This window comes from Columba livia, chromosome 6, assembly GCF_036013475.1.
Source record: "Columba livia isolate bColLiv1 breed racing homer chromosome 6, bColLiv1.pat.W.v2, whole genome shotgun sequence".
NCBI classification, from domain to species: domain Eukaryota; kingdom Metazoa; phylum Chordata; class Aves; order Columbiformes; family Columbidae; genus Columba; species Columba livia.
The window spans coordinates 26,468,060-26,490,110 of record NC_088607.1 but is presented as its reverse complement, the minus strand read 5'-3'; the positions used below and the strand labels follow the sequence as shown (position 1 = coordinate 26,490,110).

At 37.1% G+C, this 22,051-nt stretch overlaps 1 protein-coding gene across 5 annotated transcripts in view; it reads left to right on the top strand.

Moving 5' to 3' along the window:
- NRG3 (neuregulin 3) overlaps positions 1-22,051 on the top strand; it is a 467,171-nt gene that overhangs the window by 430,759 nt on the left and 14,361 nt on the right. For all 5 annotated transcript variants that reach the window (XM_065067648.1, XM_065067647.1, XM_065067646.1 and 2 more), the window contains 3 exons: positions 4,332-4,434; positions 9,424-9,550; positions 20,164-20,291. In XM_065067648.1, coding sequence (XP_064923720.1) covers positions 4,332-4,434; positions 9,424-9,550; positions 20,164-20,291 — 358 coding nt within the window. The remainder of the gene's footprint in view (positions 1-4,331; positions 4,435-9,423; positions 9,551-20,163; positions 20,292-22,051) is intronic.

Here is a 22,051-nt window from a genome sequence, read left to right as displayed (position 1 = left end):
TCCCCAATTGGCTCAGTTTGAATATTCAATAATTATTCTCTGTGATGCTTGTGACCATATTGAGATTTTATTCAAAAGCCATTGAAATAAGCACCACAAGGGGGAAAGCTACTATTTTTGTTCCTTTATCATTTTGCTGAGGCCACATGCACAATGCTGTTCTTCTTTGAAATACCTTTCAAAGATGATTCGTTGAATTCAGAAAATACGCAATAGAACTAGAAGATCCAGTGATTATGGCTGGTAATGACGTTGTGGATTTAGTTGCTAACAAAGCCTAACATAATCTGTATTAATTAACGAAATTATTTTTTCTCAGTAATATGGCTAGAAACGTATGTGATTGTTTCTCAGGGACCTTATACCAGTGTTCTTCCTTTTACAACAAAATCACAAAGAGGCAAGTTTCAGCTTATTTGCACAACAGAACTACCATACCCTTTAGAACTGCCAATTGTGAGAAAAATGTGCCTATTCTAGACTTTTTAATCCTCTAAAAACTTATATGTATACTTCAGTGGGTCTTTCCACATCCATGAAGCAGGCAGATGACAGCCTTTAAGAGTAAATTTTAAAGAGCAAGATAACAAAATCCTCAAAACCCTAGTACCTGTAATATGGCATATAATTTTTTTTTAGTAACGGGCAGATGAAATTTGACTATGAAGTGAGTCCCAGAAGAAAATTTGCTTCTACGTGGCACCAGTAGTCATTTTGTGTTTCATAATGGTAGGTAGCAAATGTGTGAGATAAACTTAGAAAAGGAACAGCTAAGGCATGAGAAGTCATGGAGTGATGTGACAGAGGTGAAAGGAGAGAAACCGTTTTGTAGCAGGAATGAAAATAAGAAAGAATCAGTACTATAAATAAAAACAGGCTAGATGTTAACAGAGCACACAGTGGATGGGGACTTGTCCAAGGGAACTTGGCCTTTCAAGAGCCTTCATGTCCCATGTGAGTTTGTCTTGTCTTTTATGTTCTGGGAAGATCTTTCTTTCCATATATTTTTTTTTTTTTTAAACAAAATAGTCTGCATCTAAACAGTGTATTGTTTTATTTTTCAGCACTGTGGTCTGTGATTGTATTTCTGTTGGTGTAGGCTACGTATTTCATATAATTTGGATGCTTGGTGGAATTTGTGTTCTGTAGTCTTAACTCCTCAGCGGGATTATCCAGGAATATCCATGACAGTTTATATTTTCCTTTTTAGCAGAAATATTTTCTTAGCTGCTCATTAAATGAGGAATCCTCTCCCTGGAGCATTTATTTCAGTAGAATGTAACTAAGGTGATTTACTTCACAAGGAATATATGAATATAAGTGAATAAAAAGAGATTTATCATAATTGCAGTCACACCTTAGATTACCTTGGGAAGTTTGTTGCAGTATGTAAATACATGTATGTGCAAGTTGAAGAGCTTCATCAACTAAGGAGAAGGAACTTTCAGATCTACTCTGTTTCTATGCATTTATTTTCTACACCTTTTTGTTCTGTGGGAGCAAAAGTGCTTTGCAGTACTTAGCTATAGCGTTTTGCTTTATTTAAAGGCCCTATTCAGTCCACCTTGGCTGGAGAGGATCTCAGCTGTGGTGTACATGTTTAGAGCAAGAGAGAGGATAAATCAAAGCAATAATGAGGGGGTCCTTCAAAGTTTGCAGAGAGAGACAGATGATTACATTTTTGTCAATAAGAAGGTTGGTTTGTTTGTTTGTTTCTTTGTTTTAAAAAAGGCCAATGTGAAATATTAGATAATGGAAAAATGCTTAACTGATTATATTTTAAGATGTTGGATACAAAAAATTGTGGAGTCCAATACATAAATAAATAAAGACTTAAAGGATATAAAAATGAACAAAGGTATTTAAGAAATAAGGTTGATCAATAAGTAGTTCTTTAAATAGCCACTGTGCAAAATAAACAAAAAGGAAAGAAAGCATTGTTCGTTATGTGTTGAAAGCTAGTGACAGGGATTAATCTGACTACACAAAAGACTTAAATCTTCACATAGTTGTTCAAGCAAGATAATATTGTCCAGCCTCTGAAGTGCTTTTATCTTGGTAAGCCATATTCTAAAGCATCTTTAACATTATAGTGATAGCTATTCAGGACTGACAAAAGGCCATGACTGCATTAAACTCAAAATTTCTAATTAAAAAAAAAAAAAAAAAATGTATTTAATAAGGACTTCGTTTGAAAAAGCAAAATTAAGCCTGTTTGATTCTACGATTACTTAAATCCGTTTCTTTGAATAGATTTTTTTTAATTATATGCAAAAATGGAGTGAAATGACAGTTCCTAAATATGTGTGGTTTACTTGTGGTTTTAGGCAGTATATACTGAAAGTGGTATTCAGGTATTCATGGTATACAGTCAGAATAAATTAACAACTGCAGAACTGAACAATTCTTTTAACTATTTGCAGTGTGATTCTCCTCAACATAAGAATTCAAACTTAGTAAGACTAGTCCTTTGTAATATTAGTCCTTTGTGTACTGTAGAGGAAATAGAAGGTGAATAATTGTGTTTACACAAACTAGTAAAAACAAACAAACCAACCAAACAAAAAACCCCAAGAAATTAAAACCCCGAACATTTACTTCATTCCCAGTGGGGATTCACTGCGTAGATCCAAATTTTATACATGCCAATGAGGAATGGGCCTAAAGCTCTACTGGAATCAGTTTAATCAGTTTTACTGGAAATGTTATCAGGATTTCTTACTGAATTACAAGTTTTCCAGATATATTTTAGACATGTAAAAAAAAAAGTGTAAGTTACTATATTTGCTTCTTTTTATTTTTAAGACAATATTTTAAAAGTATAACTATTAGAATTTAAAAATTAAATGGGGGGGGAAGTAAACAGGAACTGCAGACATGTTGCATCTTAGAAGTGGCTTCTGAATCACTGTGGTGTTCTTTGAGCAAGTAAAGAAGGAATTAAGAAATAAAGATTTGCTACTTATATTTGAAATACGTTATGAAAAGGGACTGGGACTTTTACAAGAGAAAAATGACTGTATTTAAGATTCCAAATGTTTAGTAACAGCATTGTGATGTGATATTCTTGATAAATCAATAATTAGTACTGATTAGGTTACTGTACATAGTCTTCAGTCATTATAATACCAGATAGTATTTGAGTGAAATTCCAGTTAGGTGTAGATTTTTTTTCAATATTTGCCTGGATTCACCTTGATGTTGTCATACAGTATGAACAATAGACTTGTGAACCTGAGACTTATGAACCTGGAAGTTGGAGTTACTATCATGTACTTGACATATGAGTCTGGTATTCATATTGGTGGGAGGGTTGCACTGAAGATCTCCAACCTAGAATGGAAATGTAGGTTTATTGGTGTACAATGCTTGTACTGTGCTTTGATAATCCTACATGTTGGTTTTCTATCTAAAATATATGAATGAAAATACTGTTTTGTATGTTGCTTGTTTGGAGAAACTGATCTTAAAAAATTACAAACTGTTTAGCATGTTAGCACCTTAGGCTAGAGAAGTAGTTAAAGTAATAAAGATAAAATATAACACTTAAGGAGCTGTTGATGAATTCAGTGTGTGAAAAACTGCAGTTGACTGTCAGCTGGTCTGCAGTCATGAATGAGTGTTTTGTCTTCTTTTCTTAGTTTTTTGCCTTTTTTTTTTTTTTCCACTTCTGTTCCTGGTTTAAAATTAATTAGAAAATTATGAGATTTATTAAAGAAATTTAATTTTAAAAATGGACTCCCACAAAAGCAATATCTGGTGCATTCTAGCATAGTAGTCATTGAGTTCCATTCAAGCAGATTGAGTTTATTTTCGTACTGTGGTATGTTGTACATAAGCTTCAAGTACAGGGGAATACATGGGAGTTAAGGATTGTAATCACCATTCAGTCAAAAGTAGCTTACATTTTTTTGGTAGTTAAACAAGAACTCTGAATGTTGTGAGGCCTTGTGAGAGTTCTGATGGGTCTTTCCTGAAGCCAGAACTCCATGGTTGTAGAGCTCTTTATCCTATTGACAGTAGAAGCTTTCTAAAAAAGCTGAAAAATATGTAGAGCAGAGAAGGTACTAAACTATCCTAATTTTCCTTATTACATATCTCTGTCTGTATTGGAACCATTTTCTAAAATTTTTCCAGGAGGCCACAACTCTCTAAACCTTATTTAGATGAGAGATTCAGAGAAGCATCCATTCTATTGAGGAATTGGCCTACCCAGACCTCCAAATCTCTAGTATCTGTCAATCATTAGTGCCACCATGATTTATTGAAATCCACTTTTTGCAAGTATTGTCTTCTGATGCTTTCATAATTCTCACTTTTGCTGTTCACAGAGAGTGAAGAAGTGTACCAGCGCCAGGTGCTGTCTATTTCCTGTATCGTCTTTGGCCTAGTCGTAGTGGGCATGCTTTGTGCAGCGTTCTACTTCAAAACAAAGTAAGAGCCTTCAGCTAGCATGTTTGTTACTTAGCTTCTGTCCTTTTTACAGCTTTATAAATCTTCAGTCTTCCCCCTCCTTTTGAAGCTGTTCTTATCTTCTCTGGACAGGTCAGAACAGTTCCTCAAGCCTATGCTAAGTCCAAAAAAAGAAAAAAGTAAACAGGAGTCATATGTGTTCATGTTCCTATTTTTTGATCTCAGGAAACAAGGGATTGTGTCCTTTACAGTTATTGTTAGACAACAATAATTTTGTGTCTCTTTTACTATCAGTGCAATAATTGACATGTTTTGAAAAGAAAAGTTTAAACGTACCTTTTTGCATTTTGTTTCAAATCCCTGAGTGTCCCTTTTGTTTCTATATGCTGAGAAAAAATGTAAAATTCAAAATGCAGGAGGATACAAGTTCACTGCAGATATCTGTAACCTGTAGCTAATAGTTGTAAACTGCTGATGTAGTTGCATAATGAGTATCTGAAATGCACAAGCGCATTGAACTATCCAAGTATGGTGGAATCATCTGTACTAAATTATTTTCAAGGGAAATACTTTCCACTCTGTTATTTATCTTCCCATCTGAACATTAGTTTATAATATTTATTGTTATGTTTGTGATTTGAGTTGCAAAAACTTCATAGCGATTACATGATGTGCTTGTCAGTGCCACCGTATCTATAAATATGTTTTGTATGGTTGTCATCCCTCATTCTTGTTCCAGCTGGAGCTAATGAGAGAACACATATCAATATAAATAGTACCTGCATGAGGTTGGTCACAGTGGCTGAGCATCAAAAATGTGGAGGTTTGTCCTATTTAAAAGTCTGGAAGCTTATCTGAATCCCCCTTTTTAGAATTTATTTTAATGGTTAGAAAATCTGATGAGGACTATTTTTTTTTTTTTTTTTTTTAATAAAAAGACAGACATTTGTATCAGGAAAAAAAGGAAATCTGAAGAGTCACCAGGCCTTTTTCCCCCCTTTTTCTTCCCCTCAAACTTCAGGGGTAGGTTGTGCATGATTTGAGTGAAGATTTGAGTTGGTTCATCTTTCATCTAAACACTCCTACCTCTTATAATGTGGAATTTTGTTTAATTTTTCTTTGGACCTGGAGTATGACAGTGATGCTAGCTGGGAGGATGCTGTGGCAGGACAGTTCCTCTCTGCAAGCTCCTTGGTTGTTGTATAAATTGTGAGCAGAGACAGCCATTTTGCCACTGCCTCAGAAATGTCATTATGCTCTTTAGATCTGCAGAAGAAAGAAAGAGAGAACAAGGTGTTCCTGTTCCTCCTGGAAAGGCTTGAGTTTTTTTCTGATGAGGAGATCTTCAGAAAATGCAGAATGGGATTGTCAGCTGGAAGAACCTGCAGGCAACAACTGAGCACAGTGTGAATAAAATGTCCCTCTGTTACTCAGCTGTACCCCTCTTGGTTTTGCACTGCTGTAGGGAGTGGTGGAGAGCTGGGTTGGAACAGCCTTCAGAGTACCAAGACTTTGATGAGGTGGTGGGGAGAGCTGTGTCTAAAAATAATGAGTAGAAATAACGCTTATGTGTGCTTATGCCAGATTCTGGGAACTGAAGTTTGAAAAGTAATGAGAAAATGAGCACCTCCAGTTCAGTCAAGATCTTATCAAATATATGAAACAGTAATAGTAAAACACTAATCAGTCCCTAACTCCCTGGCTGTGACTCCATCTGGTGAACTGTCTAAAAATTAAATAAGTGTCTAGACTGAGTTGCATAGAGGCCACATAAAACAATACCATAACTGTGACATCAGCCAGTGTCTTAAGGGTGTAAAAAACAACAAATACAAAGTACTTCAACCCTTATGATGTTAGCTTTTAGGGAGCAGATTTTCAGAAGCTTCTTCTTCAGGCAGATCATGCTTAAGAGTTATCAAAGCATTCCTTCTGCATGGGGGATAATTCTTGAATTTAATTTGATGTATCGAAAATATAAAATATTGCTAACTGCTACAGAAACTCTGAATGGTGCACCCTTTAAGAAAAAGGTTTCCATGAAGACACTGACCCTGACTTTCTTCATCTGGCAATTATATAATATCTGCTGCTAGGAATATACACTTCCCTATGCACCATTGAATTAAAAGTCCTTCTTTAAAATAAATTCAGTCTGGGGAAGTTTAGAATTATAATTAAACCCTGTGCCCTTCCAATTATTCCTTTTAAGGTAATCAAGAAAGTATTGTAAGTGATAGCAACAGAGGGAGAGTACAGTAATATGCTGCTCTTTATGGCTGACTTTTATAAATGGCTAGTACCTTTATTTCTGGCTGAAGTAACAATTCATTGCCAAGCATCTCTGAAGTAGAACACATAAGGCCCACTTGTTTTGAAAACAAAAATTATAAAATAAATATATTAATCAGTGAGTAAGTTTGAATTATTAATAGTTTCTAATTTTATAACTGTGCATCCAATAGTTTGGCAAAATGAATATGCATAAACCTAATATTAAAGTTAGATTGCGTGAACATAAAAGAAAATTAATTATTAAATTGTTTCTCCCAGTAAATTACCTTCAGGAATCTCAATTGTAGTGTTAAAGATTGCAGCAGTTAAACTGAATATTCCAGTTTACTTACGTGTGTTGATAGATGTACAAACAACTCTAAACACAGGTTTTCTAAATCAATCCAAATTAGAGTTTGAAGAATTTGTAATTTCTGTTGTTATTTTCCTGATTAAATTCTAGTAACATTTTACGTATAGGAGAGATTCCCAAAGTCTGGTGCCGTGATCCTATTTCACTGTCATCATTTAGACTTTATATGAAGTCTTCTCTCAAAAACAGTCCATAACCATTATGGTGACAAACATGCAAGTGGCTGTCTTTCCAGTAGCACATACATACATATATATTATTATTTCCCCAGTGTATGCAATTTAGCTGGTCAGAAAATAATTATTCATACAAACTCTGGAGTAGCTTTTATGAATTTCACTTGGAATTTCATGAGAAACTAAAGAGTCCATTTTGACATTATACAAATTAAATTATTTAGTTTCATTGGTTTCAAATGTGAGTAGATATCAAAAAATATTTTTAAAAGAGATGTTTCAGAATCAACTGACTAATTTATTTAATTCAGCACTATAATACCTCAGATTATATATCTAGTCAGATTATTCTGATACTAACTTTACAAGTTGTTTTGGCTAAGGAAGAATTTTGCAAGTTTAATAAGTTTTTGTACTTGAGAAATTATTTCCTCACCTACTCATATTAATAAATCTTACTAATTATGAGCTCCTGGCTACACTCAAAATATGCTGCTCCTATTTGTAACATGCTTACAATGTAAATTCATACTTTTTCATTTGTCATACTGTTTCAAAATAGGATGTAAATAGAAAGCATAAGAGATATTGCAGAGTCCAAGATTTATTATAGTTTATGACCCATATTCAGGAAATGTGTAATAACAAATACCTACTTCTATGCAGGTGCTTACAGCTTTGTTGAATTTAAGCAAATGCTCAAATTGTGCTGTGCTGAGTCATAACTAATGGACCCAAAAGCAGAGGAAATCTCATAAATTTATTTTCATACAGCAAAAATCATATTATTAAAATTGAATAGCTGAACTGTGATAATTCTCACTGCTTTCTTTCATATTGAGGGAGCTTCTCCTTTCTCCCAGTTTCCTCCCTTGACCACTTAAGTCACTGTCTTGCACTAGACACAGACTCCACTGAAAGAAGTTAAAATGACTTTTCTACTTTAGTCGGTATCAAATTCATTGGCCTGAGTCAAGTAAGATGCTGTCAAATTTGATGATGTCACAAGGCTTTCAGCAGCAATTTCATCAAGTTTTCAAAATGTTGCTGTAGCTTCTTCGCTAAAATTTCAAGTTTTAGTATAGAGAGACTATATTTCCTTTATTTCTCACTGACACTTTCCTGAAATCACTTCCTTCTGAAATCTGGCTCCATATGAGTTGCTGTCCAAAAGCTGCTGGTGGCATAACAAAGTGCTGCTGGTGGGTCCTTGACCTTGCTGTGCAGTTTCCAGGGCCTTCATATGTTCACTGCTGGAGATGCATCTGCTGAGGAGAAAAAGGAAGAAGAGAAGGAGGGAAGGAATTAAAACAGTATTGTGGAATTATTTCTCATGATCATTTAAAACTGATAGTCTCAGACAATGTAGCTTATCAAAAGAATGTAGACTGATAAAAGACCTTAAATATATTTTGCTAACATCTTTTGCCCAGCCAAGATATCTGTTTGCAGAAGATTAAAAAAATATATTCAAAATAAAGTTTGCTGCCTCATGTCCTCAATCATGTACAGAACTTTAAAACTCAGTTGATTAATGTAGTGTGGCAGAAACAGAAAGCTTTTATTAATGGTGTGATTATCTCCTGAATATTGCAAGTGATTCATCTAGTAGTATTCCTAGCTCTGACATAGTGGATCATAGTATAATACATCAAAAACACGGCCTCAGATACTGTACTGATTTTTTTTTTCCAGGTTTAAGCATTTAAACAAAAGCTGGTCTATAAGAGATACTGGGTTATATGTGAAGTCTAATCAGCTAGCAGAAATCTTTGATTCTTCAACACTTTTTATAGCCATCAGGGACTAATGCCTGCTGTATTTACCCAAAAAATCTTTGTTCCAAATCAGAGCAAAATGCTTTTTTTAATATTTAGGCCTACTTGCAAGCTATTGTTAAGTATGTAATAGGTGATCTTACAAAATGCTTCACTAAAACAACTAGCATGCTATTAGAGTCATTTGAGAATAGAAGATATTTTAAATAGAAGAGCTCTTTTTTCCTTTCTTAAGCGTTGACAGAAAATGACCACTGCTTTGAAATATTAGGCACTAGTGAATTAGCTCAGCTGATTAATGCAATACGGTGAAGTTTTGAACAAGTGGAACCATGGCTATAAAAATATCATGGCTATAGTAGCAGATAAAACTAGCTCTTTCTTACATGAATTTTATTTTTCTCTGCAGGAAACAAACAAAGCAAATTCATGAACAGCTGAAAGAAACACAGAATAGGAAAACCTACAGCCTAAACGCTTCCAGCATGATGGCAAAGTCAGAGTGTATGGCACAAAGCCGAGTCCAGCTGCAAAATGTAAGTAATCCTGTCAGCTACACCACTTAATAGCCTGGCTGCGTTCCTGCTGCTGATGGCAGCACATCGCCATCTTGCCATTAGCATCTGAGCAATGGGAACAAGAATTCTCACCTCTTTCATAAAATGTTTTCTATCACGCCTGTTAGTGGAAAACACTGAGCAGAGATTTTTTTTCTGAAGTTATTTCAATGGATTCTGGTACATTTTGTTCATGTAACAGACCTTGCTGAGCCCCTTAGCTCTGCATCCACCAGGGGAAATTATTGTTATAGTTTCCGACAATATCTGAACTGATATGTATGGTTTATAGGTGAAGTGGGGGTCCTTGATCTTAAGTGATTTCAAGTCTTCCAATACATAATGAATCGGCATGAAAGAACGTAGAGATTTATCACAGTTAATTCAGAGGAAATTAAAAATCTAGAACTAAATTTACATATGTAAACTGGTGCCCAAGGGAACATTGTGCAGATGGTCTTATGTTACTGGGTCTTGAGTTAAAGGAATTTTTGATACCAGAAAGAGATTAGTTTGTTCAAACTTAATTTGAAATTCATTTATTCTTTTACTGTATATAGTTATATGTAAGTTAATACAATCCCCCAATCATGAAATAAAGTGTATTTGAAGTATGGAACTTGAAGATGACTCATTTATTTAGCCCTGGATGCAAGGTATTTTCCAGTTCATGTCACTCCCTTCCCCTGGTCATACACATTTAGTGCTGTCTTATTTTGAACACAGTCTTTGGAACCAATGAGAGGGATCCCGGTAGCAATATAATCATAAAATCATAAAATATGTATCGAAGGCTTTCTAAATGTTTAATAAATAAATAAATAAATAAATAAATAAGCAAGCTTTGCTTAAAGGATTGACTGCCTTATTTGCCAGAGTCCATCAAAATAATGAGAGTTTAGCAAAAGTGAGCACTCATGCCCACAGATGTCTCAACTCCTGGTTTACATCTAATTAGTGTGGAAATAAGTGTAGAAGTGTAAGCCCTTTTAACCAATTCAGACGAAGCAGAGCCTCTATGCTATGACAGAGGCATTGTCAGAGCATTACTTATGTTCACTAAAAGTTTTGTTTTATGGGAGTCATGATATGTTTTGTAGTTCATGAAAAATATGCTCCACTAAATTGACATAGTCACAGTTCAGGGAACCTTGTACAATTCTTTGTTTCACTTTCAGTTCATTCTGTCATATATTACTTTTAGCCCCTAAAAAAAGCTGTTGGGATTGTTGTTGGGTTGTAATGATGATAACAAAAGGTAAAGTAAAGAGCTTTTGTGATCCTTTTGTTCTAACACATAAATTAATCTTGGTTAATGCTAAGAATATGTTCTTTGCCTTTTTCTCTCCATAATTCAGTGCAATATTTTGTCAACCCATCATCACGATGAACTATTTGATGCCTTCTGAGCAGCTGACAAACACATCAACAGCTTTATTTAAGTCTTTTTTCTTTTACAATAACAATAACTATAATGGATGAAGTAAGTTTGTAGATTCCAGATGTTAGAGATTGAAAAGCATTATTATTATTTATTACTTTGATCCAAATTTGCTTTTCAGCTTTTAATAGTGTTCGGGCTGGCATTATCAGTGCTTGTAATTAATGCACCGTTTTCTTGTTCTTTTGGCTGCTTGCAAGGCAGCTGTTTTCTCCTTGACATTAATGCATTTTCCCTTTGGGAGCAAAGATACTAAGGAAGAAAAACGGAATGACCTTGTGCAGGATGTAGCGTAACAGTGCAGGCAAATAATGGTTTCTATTGTTAGCATGATTTTAGTGCAGGAATACATGTAGGAAGTCCATGAAATATTTACAAAACTTGGCTGATTGGAGGTGGGGGGGAAGGGCAAAGTGTATAGCGAAGCAGCAGAAATTTGAAATGGTATTTGGTAGGAATGGCTGCACAGGTCCCCATCAGAGACCAGAGATCTGCCCAGCACGTGTCTGCTGGGTGGGACGGGGACAGGGAGTGGTGCGGGGAGGAGAAACCGGGCTGCTCGCTCCTGTGGCTGCGCTGTGCCTGCCTGCCGGTCCCTGCCTGGGTGTCACCTCCCTGCAACTCCCTTCTGCAGCTCCCACCACATGGATATGGGGAGAAATCTTAGTTATTTTCATTTCCAGGAAAGAATATAAATTAAGGTGGTTATTTTCTGGAGACTAGTCCTCCAGACTGGGGTTTTGGTTTATGCAGTCCTGGAACTGTGTTTCTACTCCATGTGCTCCTCTCACGCGGGAAGTCTGTCCTGCTTGTGTGCCACTGTTCTCTCTCTAAAAGATTCTCCCACATTTTTCTCCTGCCTATTCAGAATGGACCTGACGATGCTCTCAGGTTTTGCACTCTGCTTTTTCTTCTTCTGTAGTGAAGAATCTGGTATTGTAGCCCTGAGAATAGGTTCCTTGCAGAAGATTCCTTGTTTTTGATGACTATTCTAATAATGTCTATTCTGAAAGAGCCATCACATTTAGACTCAGAGGTTGCTACAGTTGGTGATGGATGCATAGATCTTTCCAAATGCTGTTCTGCTCTAGAAAGAGGTTTTGCCTATTTCCCAAGACTAATGGTATAGCAGATAGGGTTTCAAACAGTTTCTGACTTTAAAGAGCTTGACCGGTCTCAGTGAAGTACTTTTTCTCCTCATCATTCCTTTTTTCTCATTTTAGCCTTGACTGGATTTTCAAAGCCAACTTTGAACTTTTTAAAAAATAAAAGACGCCATGTAAATGTATCAAAATTTATGTTAACAGAAAATCCCACACATTTCATTTTTGAACCAAATATTAAAATTCATTACAAATTTGCATTTTATTCCAGCCTAACTCATTATACTTGCAGCTGTTTGCATTATTGCAGAAGGAAAAGAAAAGGACTTCAGACCTTGATCCCCATGATCACAGTATCACAGTATGTTTGGGATTGGAAGGGACCTCAAAAGATCATCTAGTCCAATCCCCCTGCTGGAGCAGGAACGCCTAGGTGAGGTCACACAGGAACATGTCCAGACGGGTTTTGAATGTCTCCAGAGAAGGAGACTCCACAACCTCCCTGGGCAGCCTGTTCCAGTGCTCTGTCACCCTCATGGAGAAGAAGTTTTTTCTCAAATTTAAGTGGAACCTCTTGTGTTCCACCTTGATCCCATTACCCCTTGTCCTATCATTGTTTGCCACCAAGAAGAGCCTGGCTCCGTCCTCGTGGCACTCACCCTTTATATATTTATAAGCATTGATGAGGTCACCCCTCAGTCTCCTCTTCTCCAAACTAAAGAGACCCAGCTGCCTCAGACTTTCTTCAGAAGGGAGGTGCTCCACTCCCTTAATCATCTTTGTTGTCCTACGCTGGACCCTCTCCAGCAGTTCCCTGTCCTTCTTGAACTGAGGGGCTCAGAACTGGACACAATATTCCAGATGGGGTCTCACCAGGGCGGAGTAGAGGGGAAGGAGGACCTCTCTCGATCTACTAACCACCCCCCTTCTAATACACCCCAGGATGCCATTGGCCTTCCTGGCCACAAGGACACAGTGCTGGCTCATAGTCATCCTGTTGTCCACCAGGACCCCCAGGTCCTTTTCCCCTACACTGCTCTCTAACATGTAATTTCCCAACCTATACTGGAACCTGGGGTTGTTCCTGCCCAGATGCAGGACTCTACACTTTCCCTTGTTAAATTTCATCAGGTTATTCCCCGCCCAACTCTCCAGCCTGTCCAGGTCCCGCTGGATGGCAGCACAGCCTTCTGGCATGTCAGCCACTCCTCCCAGTTTGGTGTCATCAGCAAACTTGCTGATAGTACACTCTATTCCCTCGTCTAAATCGTTAATGAATATATTGAATAATATTGGCCCCAGTACTGACCCCTGAGGCACTCCACTAGATACTGGCCTCCAACTAGACTCCTCACCATTGACTACCACTCTCTGGCTTCTCTCCTTAAGCCAGTTTGCAACCCACCTCAGTACTCTATTGTCTACACCACACCTCCCCAACTTAGCTGTGAGGATGCTGTGGGAGACTGTGTCAAACGCTTTACCGAAGTCAAGGTAGACCACATCCACCACTCTGCCATCATCCATCCACCTTGTTACATTCTCATAAAAGGCTATGAGGTTGGTCAAGCATGACTTACCCTTGGTAAAGCCATGCTGACTGCCCCTAATAACCCTCTTATCCTTGATATGCCTTGAGATGGCACCAAGGATAAGCTGTTCCATTACTTTCCCAGGGACAGAGGTGAGGCTGACCAGTCTATAATTACCCAGGTCCTCCTTCTTGCCCTTTTTGAAGACTGGAGTGACATTTGCTTTCCTCCAATCCTCAGGCACCTCCCCCGTTTCCCAAGACTTGGCAAAGATGATGGAGAGCGGTCCAGCAATGACTTCAGCCAGCTCCCTCAGCACCCGCGGATGCATCCCATCTGGACCCATGGATTTATGAATGTCCAGACTGTTTAATTGCTCCCTAACCCAGTCCTCATCGACTAAAGCAAACTCCTCCATTGACCTGGCTTCATCCGGGGTCTCAGGGGTACAGGGCTCCCCAGGACAGCCTCCGGCAGAGTAGACAGAGACAAAGAAGGCATTCAGTAATTCTGCCTTCTCTATATCTTCTGCCACCAGGGCACCCACCCTGGTGGATATACCATTTCCATGCCAATTCAGTCTTCTTTACAGTACTGTGATTATGAAAACCATATATAAGTTTAAAAGCTCTGAATGCTTTTAAACTACTGTACATTTGCGTCGGAATTTTTCTGCTGCATCCTGCACTATGGATGCATTCTATTTTGAAAGGCAGGGTTTAAGCAAAGGATTTGAAATGTTGGACCTTCCCTCAAGTTCATTAAACATCCAGATGGCAGGATTGCCCTTTCAGATGTGGATATTCAAGTTAAGTGACAAGATATTCAGAAATACACGGAGCTGGCAAATTGAAAAATGTAGGCTTTATAGAACTCCATTTCAAAAGCTGCACTCTTTGGCGGTTTTGCTCTCTCTGGTCAGGAGGACAAGCAAAAGTGAAGAAGAATGGCCACATCCCAGCATTGTATGTGTCAGGCACTGCAGTTAGGAATTGTAGAGCCTTCAGTGTTAGATCTGTTAGATAGTCCCTCCTACAATGAGTTATAGACACTGCTTTATACTCCTCCTCATTGTTCTTATTTTGAAAGCATTCCCAGAAAGCCTCTGAAGAGCTGAAAACATAAAGGTAAAGGTCTGCAGCAATTGTACTTGAAGAAATCTGGTAAATACTGGCCAGTGAAATTGTTTATTCAGATTTTTGGATCCTTTAAAAAAAAATATTCTAAAAGGATGATGTCAGCATATAGCATTGTAGTGAAGTTGGGAAAGAACACATCCATCTGGCATGCAGCAGAGAACAGATTTGCTGCAACAATCAGGGACTTAATCTAAGCTCCAGGTTGAGTGCCATGCCTCAGCAAAGTATGAAGTGAACTGCAGGTCGTGCCAGCTCTTAACAATATAGTTATCCTTAGCTAAAAGAACTACTGCAAGTGCATTTGCATCAAACAGCTGGCATTGGGATACCACCCAAATAATGCAGTGAAATATGAATTAAACAGAAGGTGTTTGTGGAGTTTGGGTCTGCTATTCCATCAATTATAAGCATCAGGAAATAGTCAAGAAAAGATTTAGCCCTTTCTGAAGCTATGCAACTGCACTTTAACATAAACATGTGCAAACTCACCTCCCTTGGCAAGCCCTAAGGTTGGGGAAGAACACAAGGAGAGCTAAAATACGGATGCCTCCCTGGCATTTGCTATAGTAGAAGGAATAAAGCTTTTTTTGTTTGTATTGACAATATTTTGAAATATCACACCCAAATGCATTACACCTCCTCTACCTCCTTCCTCTTAGATTAGCTTAGATTTTGTCAGGACAGCTGTATTCTCTCTGAACTCCTGCTGCTCATAGCTGATAATTGTGTTCACCTATGCTGAGTTTATTTCTCTCGATATTGATTCTGTTAGTTTCTTAGGGATACAAATTAGATGAAAAATACTGTATACTGTAAGCAGCTGCCAGTATTTTTCCTGAATCTCTGTCAATTCTACTGCTTTTCCCAAATATTCTGGCAGCAACAAACCTAATTTCTTGCTTGGTTTTCTAGCATCTTGTATATAGATACGGATGCACTGGTAATCTCACTATAATTCTCCAGTCAGGAAGAGATAGATTTGTCAGTTTTTAATACGGGATCTTTGAGGTACACAGGAGATTTAGATTTATTTCATCTAATTCACAAATTTCATCTAATTCCCAAAGAGATTATATTATCTTCAAGAAATATTTAATGTGTGTGCTCCCCAAGACTGCAGCAAACAGTTCAGTGTCCTCATAGACAAAAGGAAGTAAATCATCATTCTCAGCTGCCTCTCTTAGAAAGACAAGTGCTCTTGCACCCTCCTACACTGTGCAAGGGCCGAGAGGAGGTGGTGTGGTCCTCCTTCTGTTCTTCTGTAGTTTGCCAGCCTTCATGAGTTGTAAGTCTTAATCATGATCCTGATTACTAGCTCTTTTTACCACCTTGGCTACAGTGTTTCTTTAAATTCTCATAACTTGACAAATAGGTCATTTAAAAAAAAACCAAACAAACAAACAAAAAAAAAAACAGCTGAAGCCCGGCTAACTCCCTTAGTGATTCTGAAAGTTGTCGTGGTTGTTTAAAGTGGCCTTTTTCACCCTTGTGGATTTTCATACCTTCTCACATGGTACTAAGTGGATCTATTAATTCCCCATCACTTTCCCTTTGAGGAGGTTAAAGTGCTTTTCATGCTGTAATGTGTGGTTTCACTTTTCGCTACACTTAGTTCTAGTAACCTGAGATCACTAGTTCCAGGTTTCTGATATTCTTATAATGAGGAGAAAAAAATGTTCTTTTTGTGTCTTGTTGCTTTTTGTTGATAACAGTAGAAAATAAATTATTTTTAGTCACTGTGATAGAAATGCAATTAATATATGTTAAGCAATAGAGACACTTAAGTCTTTCAAAACATTATTGTGTAGTTTTGCCTGAGTCATTGTGTGATTTGTCAGCTAACATCAGGAGCAAATTTCCTGTTTCTGTATCTCAGGACTTAGCTGCCAGAAGAGACCAACTTGAGTTCACTGGTCTCTGTCTAGAGCTAGTGTTGGCAACAAAATCTATAGAGTATACGGGATCAGCTGTAAAGACATTAAATGTACCACCTGACATGTTTTTTGTGTAAGGTCAGCTCATCCAGTAAAATCATTGTCTCTTTACCTCCTTGAAGCACCCTCTCTGAATGCAATTTGAAGCTGGCCCCTCTGCCTTCTCAGTCCTTTTTGAAATGGGATTCCCACATCACCCCTCTTCCAGTGTCACATGTGTTTCTGGATCTTTTATTATTGCCATTTTGGAAAAATCATTGAGGAGGAAGAGCTAAGAAAAGCTCGTGGAACGGATGGGTGTTTTGTTTTGCATAACACTAGGACAACAGTGTCAAGCTATTCTGTAGCGCTTGAGTGACATTTGCTGTCCATGGATCCCACGTTTTAGAATAAAGTATACAAGGCATGGAGCAGGGGAATTATGTGCTCACAGTCGTATGGTAGGTCAGTAGCAGGGGCTGATTTCTGGTTACCTGACCCAGGCTGCCTTTGCAGATTTGCTCAGCATTAACTAGCAGGGGGTGAAATTTTATTGTCAAAGAGTTGAGTAATTGTACATAACAGATTATTTTCTCCATGAAACCATGAAAAATTGAAAATGTGCAAAATGGTTTATTTTTAAATGCTATCATTAGTCTTTAATTTATTTAGCCATATGCATCAGTGTTTCTCAGTAATTGCTCAAACAAGCACAAATAATTAAGCAAGAAGACAATAAACCATAAATAATAATAAAAATACAGATAAGCTTTCAGTGATGCTTTCACCCCACTGAAACAGTCCTTCGAAAGTGTTTCACAGCTTGTTCTCCAGCATGGCTGAGTATTCCCCAGATCACAACAGTCAGAGGGTTCCGCAGAGCTCAGCCCAAGCGAGAACTGAGCTGTGGAAGCAGCGGGATGTACTCACATGGTGTGAACTGTAAAGTTGTCATATGCAGGGGCAGGAGTTGAACTTGATGATCCTTGTGGGTCCCTTCCAACTCAGGGCATTCTATGATTCTATTGGGCTACAGGTGGAGAGTGATCCTGTACCCTACCTCTGGGAGCACCAACTTGTACTGCTGTAAACTCCTCACAGAAATCTGAAGATATTTTTCTCCAGAGATAACCTCAGAGAATGGGTGTTAAGCTAAAGGAGAATAAATGCAACTGTGTTTACATCTATTAAAATGTATGAATAATATGATATATCAAAATAAGCTCAGTTACGTTGTTCAAATTCTCTGTATATTTATACTCTCAATTGAAATTGTGATTCACATTTTCATTGTAATTAATATTATGGCTGTTATAGTAAGCGGTTAGTGGTGCATCTAAAAATTGCATAAAATAAATGTTCAGATAAGGTAGGAAAAATATCCTTTGTAGGCTGTGCCTGAGTTGTACTGGCAGTTGGACTTTTGCTATAGTTTGCTAGTTAGCATCAGAGCAGGTTCTGGGGGTCCTGACTTTCCTCAGTTGTGATGAGGAAACACTCTGTACACCATTGCTTCAGTCTATATCCACCTTAAGCATGGATATTGTAAAATTTCTAATTACCATTCCTTATTCACTTCACGCTCATGGCCTTATAAGCCATTCAGACCTTCAGTTCTTTATCAGGAGCAAATACAAAAAAAAAGGACAGAAATACCTTTCTGGGACTAACCACCCATCCTTTACATAGCTCAAATTGATTTATTCAGGTCAGAAATCAAAGACAGTTTTATTTCTGCAGCTGGCAGGGTAACTATTAAAGTTTAAAACCTTCACAGACATGAGTATCTTAAAATCATACTTCTGTCTAAATATTTTATCTACAACATTTGCAAGTGACAACTAAGATCATGATAACTGAAAGAAATGAGAGTGGAATATGTTTCTTATTATTATTTCAGTTGTGTTTACTTCATACATGAAGCAACATTTTGCATATTGTCACTTGTGTAGCTTTGCATTTTGAAGCACATAAGCAGTGATTTTGGCTCTGTTTGTGTGGCAGTTTCACAGACCAGAAAGAGGCACAAGAGCAATGGAAAAAAAATAGAAGATCTGTTATTTTATCTATAGATATTCGTCATAAGAAGTCTGAATAGATGGACTAAAATTGCATGTAGGTCATTTTTAAAAGAGTAATCTTGTATGACTTATCTTTTTGATTTTGCTGAAGTCTAAGGAAATGTAGAAAAGGATAAGTGAGAATCAGAAAATAATTCTGGGTTTTTTAATGAGTAATTGGTGTTTTGTTAGACAACAAAATAATTATTAAAAAATAGTTGTACTTTGAAAGAAATCTTACTATCTTGCTACAAATGTTTATGCTATTGTATCATAATGTGGCATTTTTACTACTGTGATTTTATTTATTATTATTATTATTATTATTATTATTATTATTATTATTATTATTATTATTATTATCTTATTTCTACATTACTTAATCGTAGTAGCTTCCACAATACAAGTTTATTGTAAAGATAACATGGATATCTAGGTATCTAGTACTAAAAATACAAACTCAATACAGAAAGAAATGGATTAAAGAAAAATAGAGCAATAAGTTTTAGTGCAGGTCATTGTAATGTGACATAAAAAAATCTGCAAAGTCTAGATTTTTCATAGCTGAGTGGAAATGTGGGTTAACCTCTCATATCTAAGATATATTGCACCATAGCCGCTAACAACATTGATTCTTTTTCGAAGCCAAAATGCAACTTTTTCATACTTCATTTTTCTGGCTCCATTCAGGATCAAAGACATATTTTTTGCTGAAATTCCAGTGGAATCACAAAGCAAGAAGAAGAAAATCTGTTCTTGTTCATGGCCAGTGTCTGCTTTACAGACCTTTGTGTCTCACTATGTGCCCAGAGACTGCCCTACGCCTACAACTGTCACAAGAAAAAATATGTTTACACTGTTGTTACTAGCACAGATACTCACAGGTCAAAAATTTCAGACTTGTTCAGAAGAGATGTCTGGCTCTATGGGTCAGATTCAAATATTTTTCTTGCTTACCCAGTGCTACGAATGCTGTTTCAGTTTGGTTTTCATAAGCACACATGCTGATAGAAGTAGTGTTTGACTGAAATCACCAAAAGACCCAAGAATGTGCTGACCATCCTCTGAGATATGTTTCATGATCTCAGTCTCTGCATGAACAGTCCAAAACCAGGCTTTTATTCAAAGAGATCAGTGTTCCCTCTCATGGGTAGATCAGTTAGTGATTTTGCTGCTAATGCAGATGTCAGCATTTTGATGTGGATACGGTAATGGGGGTAATGGGTACCAGTGCTTTCCGCTATGTAAACAACAGTGAATGAATGTATTACTTGTAATGCCTATTTAAATTTAAAAATGCATTAGAGCACTTCTTAATGCACTCCAATATGAATTCTGATTGAATAGTATCAACGACGTCCTTTGCCTTTTGTGTATTAATTGATTTTATTCTCTCTATCACAGTATTCAAAACCAGATAGGCATCCTGGGCCTGTTCTGGACAAAGTTATGGAGTCTAGTTTTTCAGGCCCTCAGTCTTTCCCAGAGGCCTTGTCTCCCGACAGAGGAACCCAGCCCATCAAGCAACACAGGTAAGCAAATGTCTGTCTGATGGGAGATGTGGCCAACTGCCAAGGGATGTCGCTGAAATGAAATGAAATGTCGCTGTGACTAGGAGGGATGCTGAATGACATGGTACCACCAGAGCCTCAACCGACTCATTAAGCAGATGTCCGAGAGATTTCTTAGCTGCAGACATAAAAGGCAATAACAATGCTCCTCAACTTTATCTGCGTCTTGTGAAAGTCCTAGAGGAAGCATTAAAAGACACCACCAAAGCTGTAGACGCAGACCAGTGAATGAAACAACTGTAGTTTGAGAAACCATTAAAAACAAGACTTGTTCATGAAGTTACTGACTCATTTGCTGCAGAAAGACATGCTTGCAAACTTCCATCCTTTCTCACACTTGCTTACAACAGCTAATACTTCAAATTAATAACGACTTCTTTATGAACACATGGTGGCCTTTGAAAACTAGTTTTTAAAAAATTTGGATGGTTATTTCCAAGAGGAAACAAAAAGATATAAAAGTCACCCGTCATTGCATAGCGTTTGGATTAGAACTCTGCTTATGGCCTTTTTTGGATAAAAAAGAGTGCAGATGCTTCATTACAGGACTAGAAACCAAACTCATGTCTGGTCTGAGCAATAGTGGTGCTGGAATGGCAGTGGTAATGTCTGTTCCAAAGCACAGAGAGACAAAAAAAAGGATGAGAAAAATTAGTTTAAAAAAAAATGTTAGGTAGCTAATCTGCACAGGAAGACTTATTAATTAAAAGGATTTTTTTTAATTACTAAAAAAAGTCTGGGGTTGCCTGAGGTTATGATCTAGCTTCTGTAGAATTTTGTGCTTTTTCGTGGCATTTCCCCAGTCAACTACATGTTCCTTCTTTTTTCAGTTAATGATTTGATTAACCTACCAAAGTGCAGCATATGAGCCAGGAAGGGATATTTGGGTCCCATCTACTTTCACCTTACTTAAGCCTTTAATTTGGTATGAAAAAATAACGCCAACTGTCACGTCAGATCCATTTCTTAGGGCTTATTCATTATTACACAGAGATTTTCAAAACATGCTTAATAATTTTACTGAACATAAATGAACTGTGGAACTGCTGCCTAGAGTGTTTTCCACTGAAGTTCTGAGGGAAATTTATCTCCATTTAGTCAAATGGTGAAGTTTAGAAAAGACACAATGACATTTCCTTACCTTTAATAGCATTATTACAATATCCAAGTTTGAAATGTTTTAGGTGCTGTGCCGTGACTTTACCTGAGCTTAAAAACGTGGAAATAAAGACTGAAAATATTTCTTCTGTTTACGAATATCATTTCAAATAAAAGCTGAATTACTCTCTAGATTCCCTGTTTTCCATAGGGAAATTATAGAATAAGCCACACTGAATTTACAGTGAACCAATACAGTATCCCAGATTGCTTATCATAACACCTTTGCACACAAAATCTCCCTTTTCCAGGAAAAACAAACAAAAACCAAAAAACAGCAGTCATATTATTTGCAGATGTTAAATGCTGGACTATCTTAAGACTCTGCTTTAGAACTCTTATAAGATGTGAAATGATTAGCTTAGTTTATAAATTATTCTTTTTGTAGTTTTAAAACTTAAGATTTATTATACAAGGCCCTTACTTTGTAAAACATGCAACAGACTTGAACATTTAAGACTTAGAGGGCTGTCTTTAATTTATGCACCCTGTGACAGCTTCCTAATTCACTTGATTTCTCCAGTTTCCAAATAGTGTCCAGTGTGGCCAAATTGTCAAATGTG